This window comes from Pholcus phalangioides, unplaced genomic scaffold, assembly GCF_987345545.1.
Source record: "Pholcus phalangioides strain wild (caught in Gottingen) unplaced genomic scaffold, Ppha-v1.0 ptg000008l_1, whole genome shotgun sequence".
NCBI classification, from domain to species: Eukaryota; Metazoa; Arthropoda; class Arachnida; order Araneae; family Pholcidae; genus Pholcus; species Pholcus phalangioides.
In genome coordinates this window covers 59,979,762-60,006,845 of record NW_028301601.1, presented here as the reverse complement: position 1 = coordinate 60,006,845, position 27,084 = coordinate 59,979,762, and the positions used below count along the sequence as shown (strand labels likewise).

The 27,084-nt window shown below is 38.1% G+C and overlaps 1 protein-coding gene and 1 pseudogene across 1 annotated transcript in view; both read left to right on the top strand.

Moving 5' to 3' along the window:
- Positions 1-23,358, top strand: part of LOC149084686 (uncharacterized) — a 78,591-nt gene extending 55,233 nt beyond the window's left edge. The window contains exons 3-5 of the mRNA XM_089235110.1: positions 7,184-7,326; positions 20,657-20,798; positions 22,607-23,358. Coding sequence (XP_089091236.1) covers positions 7,184-7,326; positions 20,657-20,798; positions 22,607-22,862 — 541 coding nt within the window. The 3' untranslated portion in view covers positions 22,863-23,358. The remainder of the gene's footprint in view (positions 1-7,183; positions 7,327-20,656; positions 20,799-22,606) is intronic.
- LOC149084687 (large subunit ribosomal RNA) lies at positions 2,610-3,593 on the top strand (annotated as a pseudogene; the record flags this gene model as incomplete).
- Positions 23,359-27,084: the final 3,726 nt, after the last annotated feature.

The window sequence follows — 27,084 nt, the reverse complement described above, 5'->3', positions numbered from 1 at the left end:
TTTTAGATTTATTTCTTTCATTCTTTTTTAGATTTCTTTCTTTCATACTTTCTGTCTAGATTTCTTTCTTTCTTTCTTTCTTTTAGATTTATTTCTTTCATTCTTTTTTAGATTTATTTATTTCATTCTTTCTTTCCTTATTTATTTAGTTCATTCTTTCTTTAGATTTATTTCTTTCATTCTTTCTATCTAGATTTATTTCTTTCATTCTTTCTCTCCTGATTTATTTATTTCATTCTTTCTATCTAGATTTATTTCTTTCATTCTTTCTTTCCTGATTTATTTATTTCATTCTTTCTGTCTAGATTTATTTATTTCATTCTTTCTGTCTAAATTCATTTCTTTCATTCTTCTGTCTAGATTTATTTCTTTCATTCTTTCTTTCTAGATTTATTTATTTCATTCTTGCTAGATTTATTTCTCTCATTAATTCTAAAATTACTTCTCTCATTAATTCTAGAATTATTTCTTTCATTTATTCTAGTATTATTTCTTTCCTTAATTCTAGAATTAATCGTTTTTCAATGGTTTTCAACCATTTTCTGAAAATGATCGGCGGGCCACAAGAAAAAGCTCAGAGAGCCAAATTTGGCCCACGGGCCATGCGTTTAAGACTCCCCCCCCCCGGTTAGTCACACACTCAGTACACACATTCTGGCACCGTAGCAATCCGACAGAAATCCCGCAAAGGAATGTGTACGAGGTGCATGCACAAATAAGTAGTGGTAGTGTACCCGCTGTTTATCTCCCTAAAACATTTTTTCTCTGTCACACGCCGGTCATTTTAACACACGGGGGCTAATTAGGCCCGGGACCTACAATTTATTGCTGATTGCAACCGGCAGCTTTTTTTTGTACTCACCGAGAGGTTGGCGCGCTAACCCCTCGATTTCTGGAAAGTTTCTGAACGCGGCCCTCTCTTTAAAAGAGGGGTCTTCAACCTTTCAGACATTGCGGACTAAATTGAAGCTTTCTAAGGTGCCCGCGAGCCACCAATTCATATCGCAGTTTTCCCCATTATAAAAATGGTTCTAAAAAATTATTGAACCTTTTTATTTACTCTGAAATTATTTCTCCCTCTATCTTTCATTAAATTTCAATTTATATTTATTTTGAAATAATTTCTCTCAACGGCCCCATATATGTTCTACTTTCGATATAACGACCCTCCCAATATAACGTCCATTTTCGGCGGGACGAAAGGGGTCGTTATATCGAGCGTCGACTGTACATTAGTACAGATTTCATTGGCCAAGAATGGCCAGTGAAATCTGGGCGGAGAAAATTGATTGGATTTCTTTGAACACTTCTTTTTTAATTCAATCGTTTTTTTATCCCCGAAGTAACTATTTTCTCAAATTGATCGACGGGCCACGACAAAGAGCTTCGAGCGCCATATTTGGCCCGTGGGTCATGCGTTGAAGACCACCTGCTCTGAAAGATCGGCCATATTCACCACGTCCAAGAGAAATTATAATTTCCACTGTCATCATTCCTGAAAATTTAACAATAATATCATTCCCCACTGTCTCAAATATGAGCCATCATTTTGATGACTTCTACTGCAAGATACATGTGCCATCTTTTCAATGTTGAACCTCAAATCTCACTGTCCCTTCTTGAGCGTAAGCCCTCACTTTAATCAATGTCATCCACTAGAACAGTGATGGGCAAACTACGGCTAGCGGGAGAGATGTGGCCCGCCAAGGAGGTTTCATTCGACCTCCGAAAGGTGCTCCGGTAGAAAAGTATCAATAGCATAAATACCTTGGCTGACCATATTTCCTCTATATTAACACCGAAAATATAAAATCGACATCCATACGGTGTATAACAAATAAACGCCAAAAAAATTGTCAAATGCAAGTTGCTAATTAGAGCCCAAACAAAAACTGTCAAAAAGAAAACGAAGTTGTCAACTGTTTCTAAAATTATTTAAAAAAATTGCCAATGACGGGAAGTGATAGCCTTCACACATCACACAATACGCAACAGATGAAAATTTATAATTTACCGAACAATACATATATATTTGACAAATACGTGAGATAATATGTTTATATGACTATAATTTTTTTCTATATATTATATTATGATTATTATATATATATATTATATTATGATTATCATATATATATATTATATTATGATTATTATATATATATGATTCATATGATATTTTATATAATTATTATATACTGAAGATTTTACTATGACTAAGTCATAAAAAAATCTTAATTCTTGATTTTAAAAGTTAAAGAGTTACTCATTCAAAATAAGAGAGAAAACGGGAAATTTTATACGAAAAGTTGTGGCATAAAAAATTACGGAAACGTCCCGTAAAATGCAGATCCTATCATCACACTATACCAGTGGTTCCCAACCGTGGGTGCGGGAGTACATTTTGGGGGTGCAAGTTGGAAAAGAAATTACCACATGTTGACTAACTAAAATCATGATGGAAATTGAATTTTTCAATTCCTAAAAAAAATATGAATCATACCAATATTTCGAAGCGTCATTCTTCTGACTTCTACTCGCAGAAATGTGCCATACGAGTTTTGCATTGCAAAAGGTTTCTTTTTCGATTAGCGGATCGAATTTGTTTTAAATTTCATTTGAGAAAGAAATGCCATTATTTAACTAAATTATCTCTCTCGTGGTTTGTTTACATTGGTACGTCGTATTTCCGTATTGGGCGGTATTTCACGACTGTGAAATACCGCCACTCTCATCGTTTCTTTACTGACTCGGTGAGGCGGGAGGCGGCGGCTCAGGTCGCCGGACTTCTAGCGCCAAGTGCGACGACGGTTCCCGAGAGGGGCCACGTCGCGCGACCCGCTCCGAGGACAGATTCAGGTGGGGAGTTTAACTGAGGCGGTATATCTGTCAAAGGGTAACGCAGGTGTCCTAAGGCGGGCTCAGCGAGGACGGAAACCTCGCGCAGAGTATAAGGGCAAAAGCCCGCTTGATCCGGGTGTTAAGTGAGCACCCGGACTGCGAAAGCATGGTCTGACGATCCTTTCTCTCTAGTGAGTTTTTAGCGAGAGGTGTCAGAAAAGTTACCACAGGGATAACTGACTTGTGGCGGCCAAGCGTTCATAGCGACGTCGCTTGTTGATCCTTCGATGTCGGCTCTTCCTTTCATAGCGAAGCAGAATTCGCTAAGCGTTGGATTGTTCACCCACCAATAGGGAACGTGAGCTGGGTTTAGACCGTCGTGAGACAGGTTAGTTTTACCCTACTGTTGATTGGACGTTGCGATAGTAATCCTGCTCAGTACGAGAGGAACCGCAGGTTTTTTGCCGCTGTGGTGGTTGAGTGGTTATAGTGCCGGACTCGTGATGCGAGGATCCGGGTTCGAACCCCACAGTGGTGGTCGGCTGAAGTTGGTTTTCTGTGGTTCCCAACTTCAAGGCGCAAATGCGAGTCGATCTCCCCGTTAAAAAGTCTCGCCACAGAGAGCAACAGTCCTACAACGAAAACTCATTCAATCGTAACACTTCACTCATAGTTTGAAAAACTGGTGGCAGATGGCAGCACTACACATAACAAGCATTACAGAGAAACAACAAAAACTTCACGTCAGGTTTCACTACACGTACACGCACATTCCCGCATGTATCGATTCGTTGGGGGTTCCGCGGGGGGTTGTGGGCGGGGTGCATGTGTGGTGTAGCAGTAGTAGGTAGGGCTCATAGGTAGGGTAAAAAAGGGCTCGGGGATCCATGATGTTCTTAAGTCAGCCACCTCGTTGGGCAATTTGCCTGTTGTGGTGTTGTATTTGTATTTGTATTATTAGCTTGGATTTGATACTGCCGCGAACACACACATGACTCAGGGAAAAACGTCAAGAAATTTAGTCGAGTCCCAAAAAAATATTAATTTATAGTTGTTGCGGCTGGAATCAATAAGTGAAGAACTATTCAATGTGAATCTTTTTTTCCCCAAACCTCAAAAAATGTTAGAAAATACTAAGTTTTCTTCTAGTTTCGTTTTTGAATTAACTTTGAGGGAATTTTAATATTAAGTTTTTAATATTAAAAAAAGCTAAAATTAAATATTTGAGAGCCACAGCCGTGAAGACATTGAACAATAAGTAAAACAATTCATAGAAATTAATTATCTGATTATTAATGTAATCAATTGCAGGAAATAAACCCGAATTTTCTAACAGATTAATAAACGTATTATACAACGGGGTGCGGGAAGGTAAGTCGCATTGTACTGAGGGTGCGGAAAGGGGGGAAAAAAAAGAACCACTGCACTGTACATGCAAGTTCGCGCAACTACTACACTACCACTAAACCACACATGCACCTCGTCCACATTCCTCTGGGGAATTTCTAACGAATTGGCACATGTTGGAATGTGCGTGTCCTGTCCGCGTTGTAAACCTAATGTGAAGCTTGTTTCCGTGTAATACTTATTATAGTGCTGTGCTATCTCCCTCTTATTTTTCGAACTATGAGTGAAGTGTGATGTTTGAAGATTTTGTCGTTGTAGGCCTGTTGCTCTCTGTGTGTGGCGAGACTTTTTAATGGGGAAGGTCGGGTTGTAATAGCACCTCGAAGTTGGAAACCACAGAAAACCAAATTCCACCGACCACAACTGCGGCGCGAGTCCGTCACTATGATCACCACACCGGCACGTACCTCTACACTAGAAGATACACGTCAAGTTTTGAAATTACGCCTGGGATTGATCACAAAATAAATTTCGTTTAATTTTTAGTAACTGCTCTAAAGACAACGGAAATCCATTAATAAAATACAAAGATTAGCCAATGGATCTTGAAAATATGAAAAATATATATTTCTACACCCTTTAATTAGTCTTTCGGGATCTAGAAAAAGCTCGAACAGTAGTTACAAGGATCCTCGCAGGATGGCGTAATCCGAGATCCATAAAGAAACGCGGATTAATTCAGCTCTCGACAACCATGTACGAGGTATGCTTGTACCCGTGACAGATATCGATTTCCCAAAGGTTAAATTGATATCAGGATTTATATCCTGACGAGATTGCGGATGATGTATAGGTATTTTGCTGTTCACGGGAAAGGTTGCTAAAAAAAGGGGAGTTACAGAATAGTCGAGGAAGGTGCGTTCCTGCGTGCCCCAGGTGAACGTTCTTACGATGAATCAATCATCTCCTAAGTACTTTGTACAGCCGGTAGATGTAAGCTAGCTATTTTCGCCATTTTTTTTACATCTTTTTACGTCTTCGCATCTTCCTGTTTTTTCCCCCCTTCTTTTCTGGAACAAGCAGTGATCCGACGACGTATAAAAAATGAAAGGATAAATGTTAAAAGAACTGTCTAAAGAGGGGTTTCGGGCTCGTTTTCCTGTCAACGATGACACGAACTGCTTTCGGTCGACAGCTTTCCGAGTCATCTTTTAAAAGAAGAATATATATCTGTGTGATGTTTTTATTCCTTCTCCATACACGTCGCGTTTGCTGCTATCTTGATACTATACGCATCGATTTGATCAGACCCGCTTTTCAAATTTGATGACCGGTCCTGACGGAAAGTCGTTTTTTATTACAGAAATTGCCGTCACATCATTGTCATTATCGGTGGCTCGAAGGGAGCAGTCTGAACATTATTTTCCTATTATACAAATAAAAATACAGAGGCTACTACAGGTAAAATGCCCAACGAATTAGCTGGCAAAATGTATCTCCTCCTAACCAGGTTATGGAACGCTGCTCTGTCCCAATGAAGAGATATAAGTAGATGGGTCGGAGAAGAGACCGACCTTTGCCGTGCTATGCGTGTGTCTGTGTGAATCTGACGTGAAGTTTGTTTCTGTGTAATGCTTGTGGTACTGCTGCTATCTATATTTTGAACGATGAGTGACAATATTTGAATATCTTTACCCTCTTAGGCCTGTTCTATTTGGCGAGACATTTTAACGAGAGATCGGTTCGTATTCGCTCCTCGAGAAGGACAATAGATACCCATATTGATACCTTGGACAATAGATACCTTGTATTTGTATTTGTATAAATAATTTGGATGTGACATACACAGGGGGCTAAAAGTCATGAGATACCTCTTAATATTGCTGCCCTTCACCGGGTAAAAGGAGGTCCCACACGATATCAAGAGGTATCCCAGGACTCAGTGTATAACTAAAATACAGAATGGTTTTTGAATGAATGAATACAGAATTCAAAATAAGAATGGTTTATCACGAAAAAACCGATACACACTGAAATGAAGGATAATAATTGATAATAAATAATACACTGCCCATAAAAAATATTACGACTGCCTTATGAATCTATGGGCACCTTCTCGATTCATCCCATTATTAAATATCTGTTTGATAAAAATTGCCTGTGATATCACAACCTCGAGTTGTCACTTACGTATTGATACAAGCGTCCCCTTGTCGAAACACTCGATTGACGATGTATTAATGGTCCCTCCTGTTTAATTTTAAATAAAATATTAAATGATCCCATCCACATCCCCCTTAAACCTGTGTTCTTCCGATGTAAATAAGTTAAAAAATCCAGTTTGTCCTAATAGCTCAAGCCCCGTATATCAACAAGAGCCCGAGTAGCTCTTCTCTGCATCCAACTTGCTATCCATGGCGTTGAAAAATTTTAAAAACTTCAATTTCCCCCCCCCCCGCCGACACCCGCGTTCTTCCAATGTGAAAGCATATTCAACAAATCAAGTCTCTCTTCATATCACACCATAAGCCTAGTGCTAGTAATAGAAATACGCGAAGACTGTACACATCCTACTAACAGAAGTAAATTGCCCAAAATGGCGATAGCCCTGAGTAGGGCTCCAATTTAGAAGAACACCCGAGACGTGGTGGTAAGATTCTCATCTACCATCGTGAACTTTTCCCCGTCAGGTCCCAGGCTAGATCCGGGAGAAGAATATAGGTAACAAGATATTTTCCCTAACGAGCTTGGGGCGACCACCGAGAGATGGCGCCTTCACTTCCAACCCAACTCATTAACGGCAATAAATTGCAGTACAGCGATATGGCCGGAGTTGGTGTGTTGTGAAGTAGTTTATAAAAAGAAAAATTAGTAGTCGTTGGATTTAATACAAGTGTATTTATATCAACACTTATTATAAGTATTTTCGTGACCATAGCAGTTTACATATTCATTAACTGTGGTATTAATGATAAGTTATTATTCCTTTTCACAGGACGCTAAAAGACAGCGTGCAGTGCGTCGATGACCACATGAAGTTATGCTTCAATCCAACTCAGCGGAAAGTCTTCAACCACGTGGTAGCAGGAGCGAGGCAAGTTCTTGTCGATCTCTGTACTCCCGGGCCAACGCAAGATCGTAAGTAACTCCTCTAATCTAAGCTAATCACTTAACGATTTAGCACTCGGAAGCTCACACTTGGTGATCGAATTATATACCCCCCCCCCCACGTGGTACGTAACGTGTAGCGTGCACCCGAGCTCTGATAGGATCGCTAATCAGCAGTCTCTCATCATATTCGATTGAATTTCGCCAGTATCTGTAATATCCCATTCGAGTCTGATTTCATTTCCACTCATCGAATTCTAATTTAATCTACTTGGAATATGTAATTATCGCGACTTATTCGTGCGACACGTAAATGCTTAATAATTTCAGTGGTTAAAACTGAAGATGCCTCTCTTAGTAAATGCTGGAAGGAGCGCAGTGAGATTCTACAGTATAGTATGGACACCTTTTCAGGAAGAAAGGTGGCATTATCTTCAGAAGACTCGGGTACCGAGAGGTTAGTGTTGGAGCTGGTGTCATAAAAGTGATTGATGACTGATATAGTTGGGGGGATGTCGAGAAGGAATCACGTGAGAGTGATGAAGCATCATCATCACCTTCTTTTCATTATTATTTCCTTCATTTTCTTTATCTTCTGTGCACCGTTCTCTATCTTTTCTGAATGTTTTTCGTTCTTCACCTTCTACTTCGTTTTCTCTTTCAACTTTTTCTGTACTCATCAATCATATTTCTTTTTCAGTATACTTCTTCGTTTATTTTTTGTTCATCTCCTTTCCTCTTCTATTTTCTTCCTGCTCTTCTATTCAGTTCTGATTGGTGTTTTTTCCTCTTCCTTTTAACCCTTTTCTATTACTTTATTGTATTTAGTCATCTTTTTCCCCCTCTTGTTCATATTCCTTAATTCAATCTTGGTCTTATTTTGTTCCTTCCTTTCTTCTATTTCAATGTTTCTTTCTTTTCCATTTCCTCTTGTCATACTTCTTTTCTGTGCATTTTCTCTTTTTCTTTACATTATCTGTTTTTCTTATTTTCGTTTAGTCTTTTTATCCTCTTTTCATCTTCATTTTTACTTTCTTCTTTTGCTCTAAATTTCATTAATTTTAATCCTTTTAATTTGCTTCATTTTATTTTTCGTTCTTTGATTATTCTTCTTCTCGCATTTTATTCTTTCCCCTATTTATTTTCCTTTTCCTTTTTTGTTACTATCGTTCTTTCAGTTTTATTTTTTTTTGTATTTATTATACATTTTTCTATTTATCTTTTTCTATCTATCTCTTTTTTTTGTTACTATTCTTCTTTCGGTTTTATTTTTTCATCTGTTCCTTTAGTTTCTTTTGCCGTATTTTATTGCAATCTCTCTTTCCTTCTCTTTTCGCCTTTTCATTAATCTATCTTTTCTTCTTTTCCCTTAATATTCATTTTTTCCCCCACTTTTTATACTTTTACTCATTTTGGTCTTTTCATCTGACTTTCATCTTTCTCTTTACTTTCTCTTTTTCTATCTTTTTAGTTTACTTTCATCTTTCTCTTCACTTTCTGCTTTCGTTTCCTTTTATCCATTTTTCTGTCAAGTCTTTTCTTTCCTATTCTGATAATTTCATTATTGCATCTCTTCTTCATCATTCCGGTGTATTTTTCGTTGTTTTTCTATTTTTCTTCTGCCTTATTTTTCTATAAGGTTTCCTTAATTTCTCTTCTTACTACCTCACATGCTCTTCCTACTCATTCAATTTTTTTATTTTTTTTTTCCTTCATCCTCATCACTCTCCTTCAGTTTTTCTTCCTTTAACTCGAATATGAAAGCGAAAATAAAACAAATAATATCGTTTACTTTTCCGATTTGAAAATAAAACCATTCTTCTTTTCTGGTCCTTTTCTTCTCATTATTTTCTTTCTTATTTGTTCGTGTTCTTCGCACGCTACATCATTACCGTCCCAAATGTTAAATGGAGCAGAAAGTATAGCAATATAGTAATAACAAACGTGCAACGAGGCCGAAGTGAAGTACATCACGAGAAATAGAACAAAAAAATAAAATAAAATTACTTAAGCACTTCTGGGGTTAAACGGAAGTGGATCACGTATCATCTCCCGTCTTTCCTCCGTCCTGGAAAACTTGCCTCCTTGGGAGCATCTGGGCTTTAAATAGGACACAGTATAAAAATACATAAGAGATACAAGAAGTACCCTGGATGTGTTTGTGTGTGTGTGGGAGAGAGAGAGAGGGAGGAATGATGCGTCCTCATCATTCTGCAACACAGCATCTTATGTGAAGATATCGTTTCCTTAATTAGGAAAAGATCTTCCAGATTACAGATGAAAGTAACGTAAATGCTTTACAGGCCATTTGCTTCTACACTTTCTGTGGGGAGAAAAACCGGAGAGATTTTCAGGGGCAAAATAAAAAGAGAGAGAGAGATGGAAAGAGAGGGAACTTTATCGGTGCTTAAAGACCTTTCGCCCTTCATTAACACTTATAAGCCACCCTATAAAACCCTTCCTAAGACTAAAGCCTGGAAATTAGCTGAACTGCTTCTCTGTGATTTCTCCAGAGAGATAAAAAGAGAAAGAAAAACCAGTATAAACTTCTCTCTTTAACGAAAACGTCCAGTAATTTTCAGATAAAGGAATCCCTATTAAACTAATAGCCGGGAAATACAGTAATCATCGAAATATGCTGAGATATAGATCGCATTGTTATTATTATTTATAATTATCACTTAAATTTTCTTATCAATAACAAAATAAAGTGTTATAATACTTATTCAATTGATTTCTCTCGTTGTATCTTCTTTAATACATCATACAAAGCATAACGATATGAAACAAGGTGAATCATAAATGGCCCAAGCTATAATAAGCTTACTAGTAATTCACAATATCGAATTTACTAGCAATTTAGCAATAGCCTCAAAGGGTTTTCGTAATGATATGCGATGTCTAACTTGTCTGGCTGAAATTTCGATTTTTTTTCCCCCAATGGAATGTTTTTCTGAAAATTCTGCATTTTTTTTAAAATTATTCATTATTGGTGCCCGTTGCACTTTGATTTGCACTTGATTTTTTCATTCGAATAGTTTTCATTACGATACTCTATACAGGGTGTTCTGTAAGTGCTATCACGGCCTTTATCCTATTAACCGTCCGTCGTAGAGGTATGATTCCAATTTATAAAATGCTCTACAGGCGTTCAAAAATTACCCTGTAGCAGTTTTGAGATTGAAAATACAGTGTGTTACAAAATAAAAAATCTGAATCTGTCCCCCAATCTTTTCAATTAGAAAGTTGTTGTCCTGTCTCTCCTGATGAAAGCTAAAAAAATTCCATGTTTCCAAGTGCAATATTCGCTTGGATATTCGATTACGGAAAACGGAAGAAATTTGGTAAACAACAGCGATAAATGTGCAAAAACCATTTTACCCGGAGACTGTATAAAAATTTAATTTTTTTTTTATTTTGTGACACCCTGTATTTCCACTCTCAAAACTGCTACAGGGTAATTTTTGAACACCTGTTGAGCATTTTATAAATGGGAATTATACCTCTACGACGGACACAGTTGATGATATAAAGGCCGTGCTAGCACTTACAGGACACCCTGTATGTATATAATATTTTTGACGTCTCAAAAAAACTCTGGATTTGCCGGAGATGTTCGAATCCGCCTAGAGGCCGAAGTGCTTACGCTGCTTCTTGCGGCAGAGCCTTTGTGTTCCGCGGTTTCTCCACTTTCTCCAACAGTATTACTTTACAGTAAGGCTTTACTTCTCGCTCGGATTTTCAACGGATTCGCTGCATGAATCCTGAGCCCTCATGATATATAGGGTCGCGAACGGAAACAGACGAGCAGTTTAAAAGATATACAGTGCACTGTACGAATTCCGATCGAACAACAACTGCTATATATATATAAACTTGCACATATAACTTATTCCCTCATGACAGAAAGCGTTGAATTCCTTAACGTGTTTGTTCAGCGTCGGACGTGTACTTTGTGTTCAGAAACGTCGTCTATATTGCAAACGAAAAGTAAAAAACGGCAGTACACGTAATTTTTGTGCAGGTAAATTTCTTTATAGTTTGTCTATCAAATTTTTCAGAGATTTTATAAATTTCAGTTACCCGCATAAAAACTGACCGTGTGGTAATAACCAAACCCTTTGTGTTGTGATCTATTTCGTTAATATAGATGGCAGCATCTAATATACCTTATTCCGTGCTTTGTTTATAATGTCTAAGTGATTTAAGATCGCTGTGTGTTCTGCTTCTGTGTCTCTCACTCTCTCGAGCATTCGCAGTCATGTATCCAACGCGTTAACATCTATCTCTTTCGTGCTTCTTCCTTTATCATGGGTGTATGAGTATTAAATGTGTAATAATTCAAAGAGTTCACTTCGTCTTCTATCGTCTTCCACTTAGACGAACGTTTCAGCGAGTATGAAACATGAAACTCTGTATAATGCCGCATCTTATCTCAAGAATAAGACTTCGTTCCGAAAAACACAACACTTAATAACCAAGATGAAACTTAACTGAACGGATAAGATTCGATATCAAAGATGCTGAAATTTTTGGATCTTCAATCTTATGAATTTCAGGACCCATCAAAAATCCCTGCTCAGCTTTTCATTGTTAGGTCCAGGAAACGTTTTACTAATGTTATTATGTGGAAGAACTCAACACATCATCTTTATTGAATGTCCTGATGAATTGCTTCACTGAGCTAAGTTTCACATGAAGTGGTAGGAGACATAGTAATATAATAATTATTTATATTAAAAAATATTTTTTCTATCAACCAATGGCTGTCTGATAATACTGTATTTGCTGTACCTACAGTCAGCATTTTTTCCAAAATGTCATTTCAATTTTTTCCAATAATCTGTGTGGGGCCTTACTGTTCCATAAGCAAATGAAACGGGGTACTTCTTAAATCAGCTATATTATCCTAGTAAAACACGTTCATCGTCTCTAGATCAATACATATAGACCATTGATGTATGATGATATAAATGTAATAATATAGTGAATAAAATCTCGGGAAGTAATTAGAAAATTGAAAGTGAATATCTATCGTAACAAATTAGTGGCTTGAAATGGATAATGAAATATTAGTGATAAATTAAAACAAAATAAAGTATCAATGAAATATTAAGAACATGTATTAGCTCAAAAACTAGAGCCAATTTGTCAGAACCAAAACCAGTTTTAGAATCAGCAGCCCCAACGTACCCCGAAAAGTGTAAAACTTTCTTAACAACTTGAACAAAAAATATTGTTGAGAGAGCGGTTATATTAATTTCCTATATGTACCAGTCGAATGACACTTACCAGAAACCTGGTAAAATCCTGGAAAAAAATCTGTATCCAATAGGATAAGTATATATTTAATCGCATGAAGTCATTAAATGAACATCAGCTGAAACTATTAATAACAAATATATATATAACATCACTATCTTCCTCTCCATTAATACTGGAGAAAAGATAGAAATTTCGATGATAAAGCGTTTCTCAATAATCGGTAAAACGATTATAATCGATGGAATTCGAGAGCAGAATGAAAAAATGCGGATTGAACAGGGAGAAAGATGTACAAACGGAAGTCGATATGTCAAGGGCTAAAGAATTAAAAGCAGAAAGCGGATAAAAACCAATTAGAGAGAGCTTTTTTCTTGGTAAATCCAATTAAGGGATATACACAAAAACACATTTATATGGTTTACCCTGTCTATAAAGAAGAAAAAACAGTTTTTTCGTTTCGTTATATTTAGTGTCATCAAATCCGAGATTATGTTACATTTTCACGAACACAACAAATCGTCTACGGAATGAAGAGAAATGAGGGATCTTTATTTCTATTCTTGGCGGATAATTGAATCTTGAGAATTGTATCTCCCACCAAAGTATATAACTTTTGTACGCATCTCGAATAGCAACATCGAAACACAAAAAGAATGGTTTATTTTGATATAGGGAGAAACGTAGGAGACTTTCTCCGGGATTGCTTGTCTTGGCGCAATTTTCACCGTTATTACTTCAGTTTTGTTGCTAATACCAAATTTATAGAATGTCATAATAGCACTGAAGACACCGAGTGAGAATGTTTCGATGCGTTGTCGCCAAACTGGATTTTTAGACCTGCTTTTTATTCTCGTTATCACAGGAAGATTTTAATGCGGACCAACGAACTATTTCTTGCATAAATAACTATTTTGAGGATTTATGTGTACAGTTTCGGATAGACATTGTGTATTTAGAAAATATTCACAACGTGATGAGGACAAATGACATTTTATAACACACCGACATGTATTTCGGCACTCGTGGGTACCGTTATCAAAAAGATGGAAAAACATTCTGTCCGAACGAAAAACGTGGTCAGAATCAGGGGCGTAGACAGAAATTTCGTTCGTGGTGGGGGGGGGGGGGAACCAAAGTGATAAAACAATAGATTTGGCCATCTTTTTCCCTTTTTTCAGTCATTTTCTCACATTTGGGAAGGGGGGGGATCAGACCCTTGGTCAGAATGAATGCACCCATGAGTGCCGAAACATTTGTCAGTGCGTTATAAACTGCCATTTGTCCTCATCATTTTGAGAATATTTTGTATTGTTTCGAGCAAAGTTTTTTTTTTTTTTTTTGATTAATAGGTATTGAGTATAGTTTGATACACCAAAACAAAAAAAAAGGAAAAGGCTTTGCTCATTTTTGCCCCACTTAGAATAGCGAATCGGGCTTAAAGATGCCCTCATCAAATATCAATTTACTTACCAATTGCTGTAGGAAGTCTTGCAAGACCTTTAACTCCACTTGAATATCATTCGAGTGTGGCCCAAAACATTTTTTTTTATCCCAATGTGATCCAAAACGTGTTTTCTATCTTCCAATGCGACTAAAAACGTGTTTTCTTCATCCCAGTACGTCCTAAACGGGTTTTTTTCCTCTCCCAATGTGACGTAAAACGGGTTTTTATCCCAATAGCCCCGTTTACATAGAAAATAGAAAAAAAGCGGGTTTCAAGAATTCTCACAAATGATTGCTCCCTATTTCTTTCCTTACGAAGGAAAAAAGTCGTCAAGTGAGTGCTAGAACTCCCAATGCTATCGCAATATTGCACATGCAAAGAGGACGGGGGGGGGGGGGGGGGTTCACAGGACTGTTGAACAATGAAAAAAATCAATTATTTTTTTTAAAAATTTTACAGATCTCTCTCCTCCTGAACATTTCGATACCTCAGTTTTTGCTCTACGGGCAGTAGAAATCGAGACAGATGAGGAATATTTTTGTGTGACACGAAATTCAAATTTCAAAAGTTTAAAGGGACTTCGAGCCACATCGTTTCATGTTTACCTCATATGTTTCGCGTTTACATACATTTGTTATAGACTTTTTCTACGCTATCTACATTCGACATTTCTCTCGTGAGTACTTTTTTTCCTTCTTCTGCATTGAGTTGCACGTGCCTCAAAGAGTCTACCATGTTCTTTTGTGTTACATTACAATTTAGTTTATATTTATTTCACTATTATTTTTTCGTGAGCTGTTATTTGTTAGTGCAGTTCAGTAGGGAAAAAAACCCTTTAATTAATCATATTAGAAACATATTTAACTTATATGAACCAGGATTGTGTGGTGGTAAAGGAAAAATATCAAAGATGTGAAATTGTGTATTGAATATACTAAAAGATTTCAAGTTATGTGCAACAGCAGTTCATATATCTTCAGTGAATATTATCACTGTGATTACAACCTCAACAATGGATATAAAACCATTTTTCACATGAAATGGAGAAAATTCCATTGAAATATCACTGAAAGCAATAGAGGCAATGCAAAATTCATATTCACGTGTAGTTTGTATGATTTGTTGCGAATTCCAATGTTGTGGTGATGGGCATTAGAAATAAGTTTACACCTAGTGAATGAGAAGAGCCTGATTTTCGAAAGATTTTTCTTCCAAGTATAATAATGCGTTATGCATACACACACTTGCATGTCTATGCAATGAGATTTGTTGTTGACGATTGTTGAAAACTTTCTCGTCTACTCAAACTTTTGCCCACTTTGGACATATTAATACTTATTTTCTAAAACAAATTGTAATCATGTTTTTTGTATCGCACTTACCGCATAGTTTATTCATGCTAATGCTACTGCTTATACATTAGAAAACAAAACCCAGCATTGAGAATTTGTTTTTTACCAGAAATTTAAAAATCAACGAGACCTCGACTATATTATGTAAATTAATTTTTTTTGTCAGTTTTCTCGAGTCAGTCGCTAATTTGTCTCAGACATTACTCACAGAACACATTAAATGTATAATACAGACTGTAAAATAAATTCAAGTGAATTTTTGCCTCATTATTCAAATCTGCTACCTTTTTCAACTTGGTGTGTGTCGAACACTTGAAGCGGCAGGAATCTCAAAGCATTAAAATGGCAAACTAAAGTATGAAAACATGTTGACAATGTTAAAAACTGATTATATTATTGAACATTGAGGCTATTCCCATGAATCTGTATGGTATTGGGTTTGGGGAAAAAAAAACTAATTTCATCAAAATTCATTACTTCGCAATCTTCAAACGCGTTTTTCTCAAAACATTAATTTTTGTCGCTGCGCACATGATATCTCATGAACCATGTTTCCTGCTTCCATGAAATTTCTCTGGTATGTGTCCCTTGCCTAGGCGCATAAAATGAACCAAAACGGTAGACATCCGTCGAAATTTAAAACTTTATGAATTTTTAAAAATGCTTTCACTTTACATATCTTAAATATTCTACTTCATTGCGTTAAACAAACATTTTAGGACACAAAACATTTTTTTTTATGCAGTAATTCAAATTTTAGCAGATGAAATTGCGTGCCCAGTGGTGGTGTGCATGACCATTTTTTTTTTTAAATTTCCAACTTTTGCTTGTATACAAAAACATATTTTTCAAATTTGATGAATGCACATCAAATTGCACATACTTTATATGTGACCCTAACAAAATTTGAACAAATTGGGTGAAACAGGAATTTATAATGAATTTTTAATTACATGCTACATTTTTCGGAATTTCTCCACTTTCACGGGTCCTGCGTCCCCTTAATGTGTCACAAAACGGGTTTTGAAGTGAATACGTCTTCTAAACCAGTGATTCTCAACCGGGGGCCATATGGCCTCCTAGTGGTACTGGGATACCTCAGGGGGACCACGGAAGAAAATGGAAAATGGGGCCATGACATGTGGTTTGGAGGGCTTCAGAGAGCTGAGAAGAAAAATTAAGGTGTGAAGAAATAAAGCTTTTATATTAGTGACTATACACTTACAGAATCCAACAAAACCACCCATAAAACCAGGGCCGTCTTAGGGCATGGACCTACCCGGGCCTCACCGCCTACATTTTGCAACAAGTTCCCTAGGATGAAGTTTTTCGCAGGTCCCTGGCTAGATTTTTCACAGACCCCCCCTTCTCTATATTGAATTATAGTGTGGAAAAACAAAAAATGATGAAAACCATATCAGGCCTCGGGCTGCAGCTCTGACTGTCCCACTCTTGTGAGGGGTCATGCCCGGGGCCCTCATGTCCATAAGTAAGGTAGAGACACTTGAGGCAAGAGGATCTTGCTTCTAGATGGGAGTTGAAGACTCAGGGTAAGGCAGGGGGCCACGAGAAAAAAAAAATGGTTCAAAGGGGGCCACGGGCAAAAAAAGGTTAAGAAACACTGTTCTAAACCATCTGACGGTTGCGCGTGACGAAATTATTTAAATACTCATATACCAGAAAAAAAGTACGCAACGCGAATCGAAAGCAACATCATCATCAGAGAGAGAGAGAGAGAGAGAGATGCACGTTGCAAAGTTCCATTCAATGATGACACTCCGTATCAATATCTCTCTTCCCGTTTGAACACCAGGTTCGTGGTCCCTGATTCGCAACAAATTGTTCCCCGCTATATCTCGAGCATCTCACAACGGAAATAGACCACATTGGGATCGTTTGTTAGCTGTTCCAAAGACAAAGCCGATGACATAATTTCCATTGTATCAGTCAGTACCTACCATACCATTCAAGGCGCAAAAAACGTATTCACGTCGGATCTTGCGGCCGTGTCTACCACACACAGCCAAACCGCAATTTTTTTTTTTTTCATAAAAGAAATTATCAAATCAAATTTCTCTTTTAATTTAAAATTATTATTTTTTCAAACTTTGATAATTATTTTTTTAATAACAGTTGTTTTAATTTTGAGAAAGTTATTATTATGAAATTCTTTGATCAAAATTATGAGTTTTCTTGAGTCGTCATTTACCATTTAGCCAACTACCTGCTACAGAGGTATACTGTAATGGTAGAATATTAAAAATAATCCCAATTCATAATTTCATTACATGAGTATTCACGGTGACATGGAATCCGGCATAAATTCCATGGTGATAAATTTCCAACATTTAGTAAAGCTAATGGATGTAGTCACATCTTCAAGCGTTATCCCAGGCGGAGACAATATACAGGTCAAATGTGACCCTTGGAGTCATCTGATCATCGCCGCGAATCTATGGGGGAGGAAGGTGATCGGAGTGATCACCCTTCCTCCCACCAAGCGAAATGCCAATATGTGATAATTTTGCATCTAATAAATCCGTTGAGAATCACTTGTATCAATGTTTTTGATTAAATAACAAATTCAAGAAAACTTCAACTAGAAGCTAGAAAACCGTGACTGTCCCGGAAAATACAGGGCGTATGCTCACCCCATCCGCAATGTGGGGGAAGGGGAAAAATCACCCCTCTCTCCCAACAGTGAGCTCCAGATCCGCCCCTGCATCTGATGTGGTACTTGAGTACTGCACTTGAGTAACGTGTGCCACAATTCCAGAACTATTAAACGGCTCAAAGTGCATTTTCAAATCACTCAAGTGAGACCCCAGGACACATTTCTAGATCTTCCTTTGCTGACCTTCGGCCCTGTTCCAGATCAACTAATCGAAACACGACATATTCACGCAGGGCCGCAACTAGGTACTTAGTCACCCGGGGCAAGCCCGCATTTTGACTCCCCATGTAATATAGAAGGACTAGTTAAAGGGTGAGTTTGTCACCCCATCTATAGTCGAGCTCGGGCCACAAGACCTGCCTGCAATCCCCCCCCCTTCCAAGTTTCGCCTCTGTATTTACGGATCTCTTGAGCGAGTCGTAGCACAGTTCCAGATCTCATAAGTGACCATGGCACATTTACAAGTCACCAAAGTTATCCTTGGCACATTTCATACCGTGCACCGCCCAGGCTCTATCGACCATTGTCAATTTTAGCCATTGCCCCGGATGAGGGGCTGGGCGGTGTCGGGTGTTTTATTATGCAGACGAATATAAATGCATTATTAAAATATATATATATATATATATATACAGTCGAATCCCGTTTTGACGAATACCGTTATAGTGAAAATCTCGTTTTAACGAACACTTTTTCTAGTCCCTCAAATAAGTTTACTTAGGAACACTGTAAACAACCTGAAATTCCTTAATAACGAAATTTCGTTATAACGAAGTGATTTCTCCGATCTCTTGGAGTTCGTTATAACGGGATTCCACTATATATATATATATATATATATATATATGGATTTTAAAAATTTCTATTATACAAAATTTATGTCGAGATGAGCTCTCATGTCTTTGTAGCTCGACTCTTGGCATAGTTCCAGATCACGAATGCTTGCCGCGGCACATTTACAAGTAACCTAAATGGCTCGAGGCACTGTTCCAGATCACTAAATTAAGTGGCCCAAGACATATTTTCAGATGAAGTGGCCCGCACTCTCCTGAAGGTTGAACACCCGTGACTCAGAGTAAAAGTAGTTACAGGACCGCAATAGGAAAGAATAAACAGGTCTGGGGTGAAAAAAAAATTAACGCCACGGGCTGGAGCCCTGTCAGCCCCCCCCCCCCCATCCTTGTTGGCCGCAGGTTACTCAAGTGATCCGTGAATATGCCGCAAGCCACTTGAGTAATCTGGAACTGTGTCGAAGGTCACTCAAGTGACCCGGGAATGTACAGCGTTTTTCTGTAAACATGCCGTGGGTCAATTAAGTTTTATCTGGAAATTTGCCTCGATGATCAAATCAATCTGAGCAGTTGAAACTGAGATGCTAACGAATTGTTTTCCTGAAAAAGTACTCAACGCACCTCAAAAGCAATGGTATCGTCAGATGCACGTGGCAAGGGTGTACTCAATGATATTCATTCGTTTTCAATACCTCTTCCTGTCTGGGCACTAGGCCCGCTGCCCCGATTCGTAACAAATTGTTTCCCGCTATATCTCGAGCAGTTCACAACGGAAATAGACGGCATTGGGATCGTTTGTTAGCTATTCCATAGACAAAGCCAGTGATATTACATAATTTCATTACACTAGTACAGGGGTCTTCAAACTTTTTCCAGTCGCGAGCACCGCCTGTACCCATCATCAAAAGAAGAGCACCCTTGCGGTAAGTTTAACATTATTCAAGATTCCACATCATTCCACTCATTTATTAAAAAAATTTATAACGCTATATATATACTCGGATATCATTTTAAAGGGCAGAGATGGTCAACCTCATTGATGTGGCGACGGAGAATGGCATAACAAAAAAATACATTGTCCTAATTAAGAATGTTCCGGGCCCTGGCAGGCCACCCCCCATCCTTGATGAAGGCAACACGGCCGCAGGTTACTCAAGTGATCTCAGAATGGGCCGTAAGGACTACTCCGGAACTGCGTCGAAGGTCACTCGGGAATGAGCGGCGTTGGTCTGTAAACATGCCGTGGGTCAATCAAGTTACCTGGAAATGGCCTCGAAGCATACTACTCTCCTAAAAAGGGTTAAGAAACACGATATTTTCTTCTGGTGTCTTTTCTGGTACTACCGAAAAGCAAACCCTCTATATTCGCTGACTAATCCACCACGATTTGACCGTCTTGGCTTGATTATAGACATTATAGAAAGGCATAAATTATGGCATGAATCACGCTATTCGCTCGGTGGCGATGTTCTGAGATGTCTCGAGTTCAGACTTACATCGAGAAGTTATGGTTTGGTTTAAATTAATAATATATGATTCGTTATTTGATAATAAATGGTATATCGGTATGGCCGTATGAAATTTTTGAAATTGGTTTGGTCGATGCATTGAAAAAACGTCTCCCTCTCTCCGTCGAACTGTAAATTTTATTCATGATTTCACGCGGTATCGCGAAGAAAAAGCTCACGTTGAATTATTCATATGTTTATGTTATTCTGATATCTCGATATACGGTTCGATATTTTTACTATATATGTGTGTGTGTGTATGCTGGGCATTTTCCAAGAAATATAGTTCATGCGCTCTATATATTCATTTATTGGTTTATTTCCAGTGTATCTAAAGCACGCTCCATGCTACAAGAACATATCGCTGTCGGAGGACAAATGCGCACCGAAATACCGACACCTGATAGAACTTTCTGAGACAGTGGACGGTAAGAAGAACGTCGATGAAGGTCTCAGAGAATTCTGCTGGTACGTACGTAGCCGTGTCGTCGCGAAATTGTTATTCTGTCGCTAGAAGGGCTCTACACTTTTATACTGCTCTCTTTCTCGACCCTTATCCCTTGCAGAACCCTTGAAATATGATATAGGGAATCTTTGAAGCAATATGTGCGTTCTAAGAAATTCTTGTAATGATATTTATATTCTAGGGCATTGCTTTATAAGCATCTTACGTTGGATCTTGCGAACTGCCAGAGAATCCGGTTGAGAACCGCTAAGAGGGTAGATAAAAAGGCAGAAATTTCTCTTACGGCCGTATTCACCAACACAGTTTAAAATGCAATCGCAGGTGAAAGGATTGAAGATCAAAACGGATTGGTTAAATTGAGGATTTTAACCAATCCGTGACGATCGCTAATCCTTTAGCGATTGTAGTTTAAACTGTGTTGGTGAATACGGCCGTAAGTAAGATAATGTCGATCATCAGCTGCAGCTAGCATCTGCAGTATGTTGCTTTTAAGAACCTCGATACATCTTGATACATGTGCTGGATTTAGCGACCAATCCGAATGGATCACTCCAACGGAACTCGTGCATGCACTGGGAATGCACTGACAATTTTCATTTTCACATCACTCAGATATTTTACGTTGGTGCCACATCAACCAGACCCGTCTTCTTGCTATGGGGCAAAGAAGCCATCGTCCCACGAGAATACCCTTTCTGACCGAACGTCACAAAGCTCAACGATTAACCTGAGCACGGGAACATCACCAATGGACTCTAGAAACGTGGCAAAGTTTCGCCTAGACGGGTGAGTAGAGATTCACGTTGTACAAAGCGATGGCAGGGTATGAGTACGGCGCAAATTTCATAAAGTAATCGATCAGTCATGCCAGCAGAAGAGCCTTCAAACCGGTGGATTGTCATTCTTGTCTGAATATTGTTCACCTGGACCGAAATTGGACCTCTTACGCATGTGACATCGGGAAGATCTATAACACTCATGGGCTCCTGTTTTTGTGACTGCAGCGTACCATCGACGACCCTATCCTTTAACGCGACAAACCACCATGTCATCGCTCCCGCGTATCATCCGAATGGTTGCAGAAAAACTCACAATGGTCGTTAACTTGAATCTCATCAAGCACATTAGAAACGCTATTAACAGAGATAGATGTTTAGACTCGTCCACAAAATCCTCGTGAAATGTGGAAGACTCTGCGATGTCATAGTTTCGTAAGCGGCCCGAACGCTTCAGGTGCCTTCAAATCCATATCCACAAGCATCGTCGCCGTCATCAATGCAAAAATTTACACGATACTAGACAGTTGTCTACAAATTCATCTGCTCTTCAGTGTACAAGCCAGTACTATCCTCCACGTCGGAAGTGAAACTATCAAATGGAAAATGTAACTAAATAATATATAACTAAATACCCCCTATGTAATATGGATTGTGTTGTTCAACAAGCCAACGAGGGAAAACGTGGTTCAGGACCTGGTGCTTGGCCACAGGGCTCAAGCTCAATAGAGCTAAAAAGGCATCAGAAGAGCTCATCGGAATAAATTGTATATTGTATAATAGAAATATTTAAAAATCTGTATATATACTTTTCTTTTTAATAATGTGCTTTTATGTTCATGTATTTTATATGCATAATAAAGCATCCGACACCACCCTGCCCCCTCATCCGGGACAATGGCTAAAACTGACAATGGTCGATAAAGCCTGGGCGGTGCACGGTATGAAATGAAATAAAATTGATTGTGTTGTTTACTATTATCATGTTAGTTATGCTTAATTTATACATTTTTTTTTTTTTTTTGTCTTTCCAGTGCTTTCAGTGAATTCGTGCAGTGCAAACACCTCCACGTCAGCAGGGATTGTGGTCACGAGGCCGGGGAATACGTAGAGCGTCACATGGACCGCATATCCAGTCCCTTGATCCACGAACACTGCGCCCATTACACGTACGGGACGGATTCGTGCTCGTCCTCGTCTGCGACGGGCCCCGCCGACGTACGAGCGGTCACGGTGCTCGGTACTCTCACCATATGGACTCTGTACCTCCTTATCAACGGTGTCACGTAGATCTCATCGACTGCACATAGAACTAATTCTTTTACGTTTCATTTGGTTTTTTTCTTCCTTTACGATTTGTTTCTTAATTTACAAGTTAAAAAACCATGTATAAAACTATCTAATGCATAGCATGTTGTTGGATATTACATTCGAGCTTCACTAGATATTTGTTACGACAAAAAAAAAATTTTAGGTAAAAGTCTAAAAAAAAAGAAGAATATTCGATAGTATATGTGTTGTGATCGGCTGTCGAGATCGTCTCTTGTAAATATTGTGTGATTTCTCTATTTTTGAACATTCATCAATTAATAATCATTTACTGCTGCACGTTTCATAGAACTATTTCTTGGAAATGGACACTTTGTTTTTCCCTGACACGTTCAACGCAGGATGACGTTTACGTTCGATGTCATCATCCGGGAATTAGGATGAACAATATGTTTCAGATTAATTGAATTGAATCAATAAAGGTTGTTTCTGTTGGACCAAATTATGGTATTATTTTAGTTCGAATATCAGTGAATTTTTAAAGTATGATTTTTCTGTTTGGATATTATATGAAGTTATGGTGATTGCAATTGAAACCCCCATGCAGCGCCGTCTTAAGGGCATCATGGACCCCCGGGCCAAGTGATTTTCTGAGGCCCTACCTGGAAAACTCTGGAAAAATTCAACTACTCCTCCTCTTTCTAAGGCCCCTCTTCTCTTGAGACCCCCGGGCCGTGCCCGGGTGGGCCAATTTGTTAAGACGGTCCTGTTCCCATGATCCGTTCAAAAAACTCTAACGCGAGAGAGCAATGGATACAATTACCGATATGCGTTACTGCTATTTGTTGTATAATGTCTGTTGCTGATGTGAAGAAAAGCAATCTCACTTTTTCTTAGTCTTGTTAAGATCCATTCCGTGGGCGTACCCAGCAAGGAACAGAGGGGGTCAGCTGCCCCCCCCCCCTCCAGAAGAGAAATTAAAGTGTAGTAATTGACACGCAGCACAGACGTATCAATTTAGTATCGGTGAGTTGCCCCCTGTAGTACAGATCCTGGGTACGCCCTTGGTCTCGTCGATGAAGTTACTTTACGGAACATTCGGTATCCAGACGATCAAACACGTGTATTTTTATGGTTTTACTCACAAGGAAAGGGTCCCAACGTGACATCTTCAAAAAATTACCACTGATTCTACTCATTTAAATATGCAGAGAAATATATTAAAAAAATTATTATGGAATTATTATGGTTCACTCAAAACAAAAAAATTCCCCAATATTTTGAACTCCAATAGGGGCCAAGAATGAGTTTCAAAACCCTGCAACACTAGAGTGATGTGATTCAAACAACACATAATCGGGTACAGCCAACACCATCTATAAACAGAAGGCCTCCGCGCGAAGCTTGTGGCGTCACTTAAGAAGGTCATCGCACCTATAGCCATTGGATATAGCAGGCCGACGCGTGGGCCATCTTTACCCTTTTTTATAATATATCCAATGGCTATAAGTGAGATGACCTTCTTCAGTGACGTCACGATCTTCGCGCGAGGGGGGGGGGGGGCTTTTGCTATACATGGCGTTAGTATAGCACAGAAAAGAAAAAAAAGGGACTGAAAAGAAAGAAGAGCTAGAGGGTGTGAAGAGAGTAAAAATAAAGTTTTTATAGATATCAAAAAAAAGAAAAGCTCGAGAGGCGATGAGTAGCCAATTGCTGTCATTTTTGGTAATTTTTTGCTTCGTTAATTGCACTCGGTCGCTGATTTTTCTTTCTTTTTTTTTCATGTGTTTCTAGGTTGAGATAAATGTACATAATTTTTTTCATAAGTTTCTGAGAAGACCTCTTGGGACCTTATACTTGTCAGATAGGGGATAACGGAGTATTGGCGACCAGAAAACGTTTTTTGACCTGTAAACTAGGGTGGATCGAAAAATCGAAACGTGGATAGAAGAATCGGCTCGAGGTGCAAAAGTTGTCTTTTAAGCATACTAACATAAATGCAAAATTTTTTCAACTTCAATTAATTTCTTCCTATGCCCCAAGACACTTAAATATTTGCCAAAAATCGATTTTTATGCAAATTTTTAATTAAAAAAAAATGAGTAAAATAATCTATTTCACAAGGAAAATAGTATAGGCAGAGAATGAAAAATCGTTTATTGTTTATTATTAAATGTATAAAATTATTTAGTATAGTAAAAGTTGGAAGGAATAGTGAAAATATTCATGCCATACCCAAGCAATTGAAAGGTACATTCTCACCTAGTGGCTGAGGCGTCGGAAAGTGTGTGTGGAGAAGAGACACGGCTTCATATTGAATAGGATATAATCAAGAAGCCATATTAAACATTTCAATAAATATGTAAATCTTCAAATTAATACAATTAAAAAAGCCATTATATAAGTTCAATTTTTATAAGTTTTACTATTCATTGCTTCGATTTTTAAATTTATACTTGATGTATTATTATAAAATTATTATTATTTATAAGTTCATATAATTTAATACCTGAACACTCTGCAAAATTTATAAACATTTTTCATTAATTTACAATTTTTAATACATTAAAGTGTGAATTTTTAACTATTTTTGGGGCGCTTGGGCCACCAATATGAATGGGTTTCAATAAGAAAAATTACGCAGACTAATATGCCCAAGACAGAAATTTCTCACCCACGCCATAAGTAATTTAAAAAAAAATTCTCTTTTTATAAATTTTCTTCAAAATGTCAATTTCTAACAATTTTTGGGGCGGTTGGATAGAATAGTTTGATAGAATCTATCTCTAGGAGGTGCTGGCTTGGGACACCGGATAAGATATGAATGCATTTCAATAAAAAAAAATTATATTAATTATATTAAACTAATATACCCAAGACACACAACTTTCCCACCCCAAGCCAAAAGAGTAATTTCGAAAAAAAAAAAATTCCTATACTCTTTTTCGATCAACCCTACTGTAGACTAGTGACTCAGCGTGATAGTCTCCTCACTAATTCACAGTGTCACGATTCCGAAATTTTTCTCTTCATATTCTCGTGATCGCGTGAAGTTGCTGAACTAAAAACTGCTTCATTTTTCCCTCCGGTTTAGAATCTTTTCAGTAATATCGTGTGAGGTAGGACGAGCAACCCGAGTCATTCCACTTCACACGGCATTCGCGAGATATTCGTGATCGATTTGAAAATCCACGTGTGAAGAGAGGGGGTCTGATTAGTTGTGCATATCACTGAGAGTAGTCTAATTCGGTGTTCTCCAAATGGAAGGTTCCAGAGACCGCAAATTTTTCCACCCTTTTACTTATTTTATTGTTTTGCCCGGTCCGCAAATTGTTACTTCAGATTTATTTCATTTTTTCTCGTTCACAAATTATTTTATTATGTATCCACTAGATATTCATTTTATTCATCCAATTTTAGTCGATCTTCAAGAATGTCACTCTCCAATGTTGTGTCAAAATCTCACTGGCTCAGAAACCATTTTTGACATGTCATGACCCACAGTGCGGGTGATTTCAATGGTAGATTTTGCATCACCACCCCCCCCTCTCCGCCTCCCGCAAAACAGGGGGTTTTTTTTGCTGCAAATTTCTCGAGTGTGGGCCCAGCTTAATAATTTTAGTACCACATTAGAGAAAAAAAGAAATAATTGACGACCTTTTTTTTTCAAGAGGGGAAAAATTTCCCTTTGTTCCGAAATGCACTTCTTAAGCCTCGCTCACATGTGCAATAAAACATCCCGGGAAGTTCCCGGTAACAGGGATTTTCGCTACAAACCATTTACATGACGTTTAGTTTTTGCCGGAAATCCCCCCTCTTCTTTCCGGAAATCGTCACTGGTTACGTGGGTTGAACGGAAGTGGTTGATTCAAGATGGCTGACGAAGGAACTTACAGTAGTTTTCGCGGCGCAAAGGATTATGGGAGAGAAGGTCGGTGTCGACCACCAATCCACGCCAAGAAAGATGGGCCTTTTTGATGAGCTTCTCTCCCACCCTTTTTCCCCCTACGAGGGGAAAAAAGTTGTCGTGCCGGTAATTATCACCAGAGTGACTCCCAATCTTACACATGTGAACGGGGCTTTAATGGTATATGAATGTTTTGAATAAGCTCTGCCGAAAATTATGCTACCGGAATTATTCAAACAGGAATATTTTTGGTAGAAATTACAATGCGATATTAGTCGTTCTTATTAAAAGGAAGCAATCGACCTTTCTTCATGTACAATAAAACTCTTTTGCGAA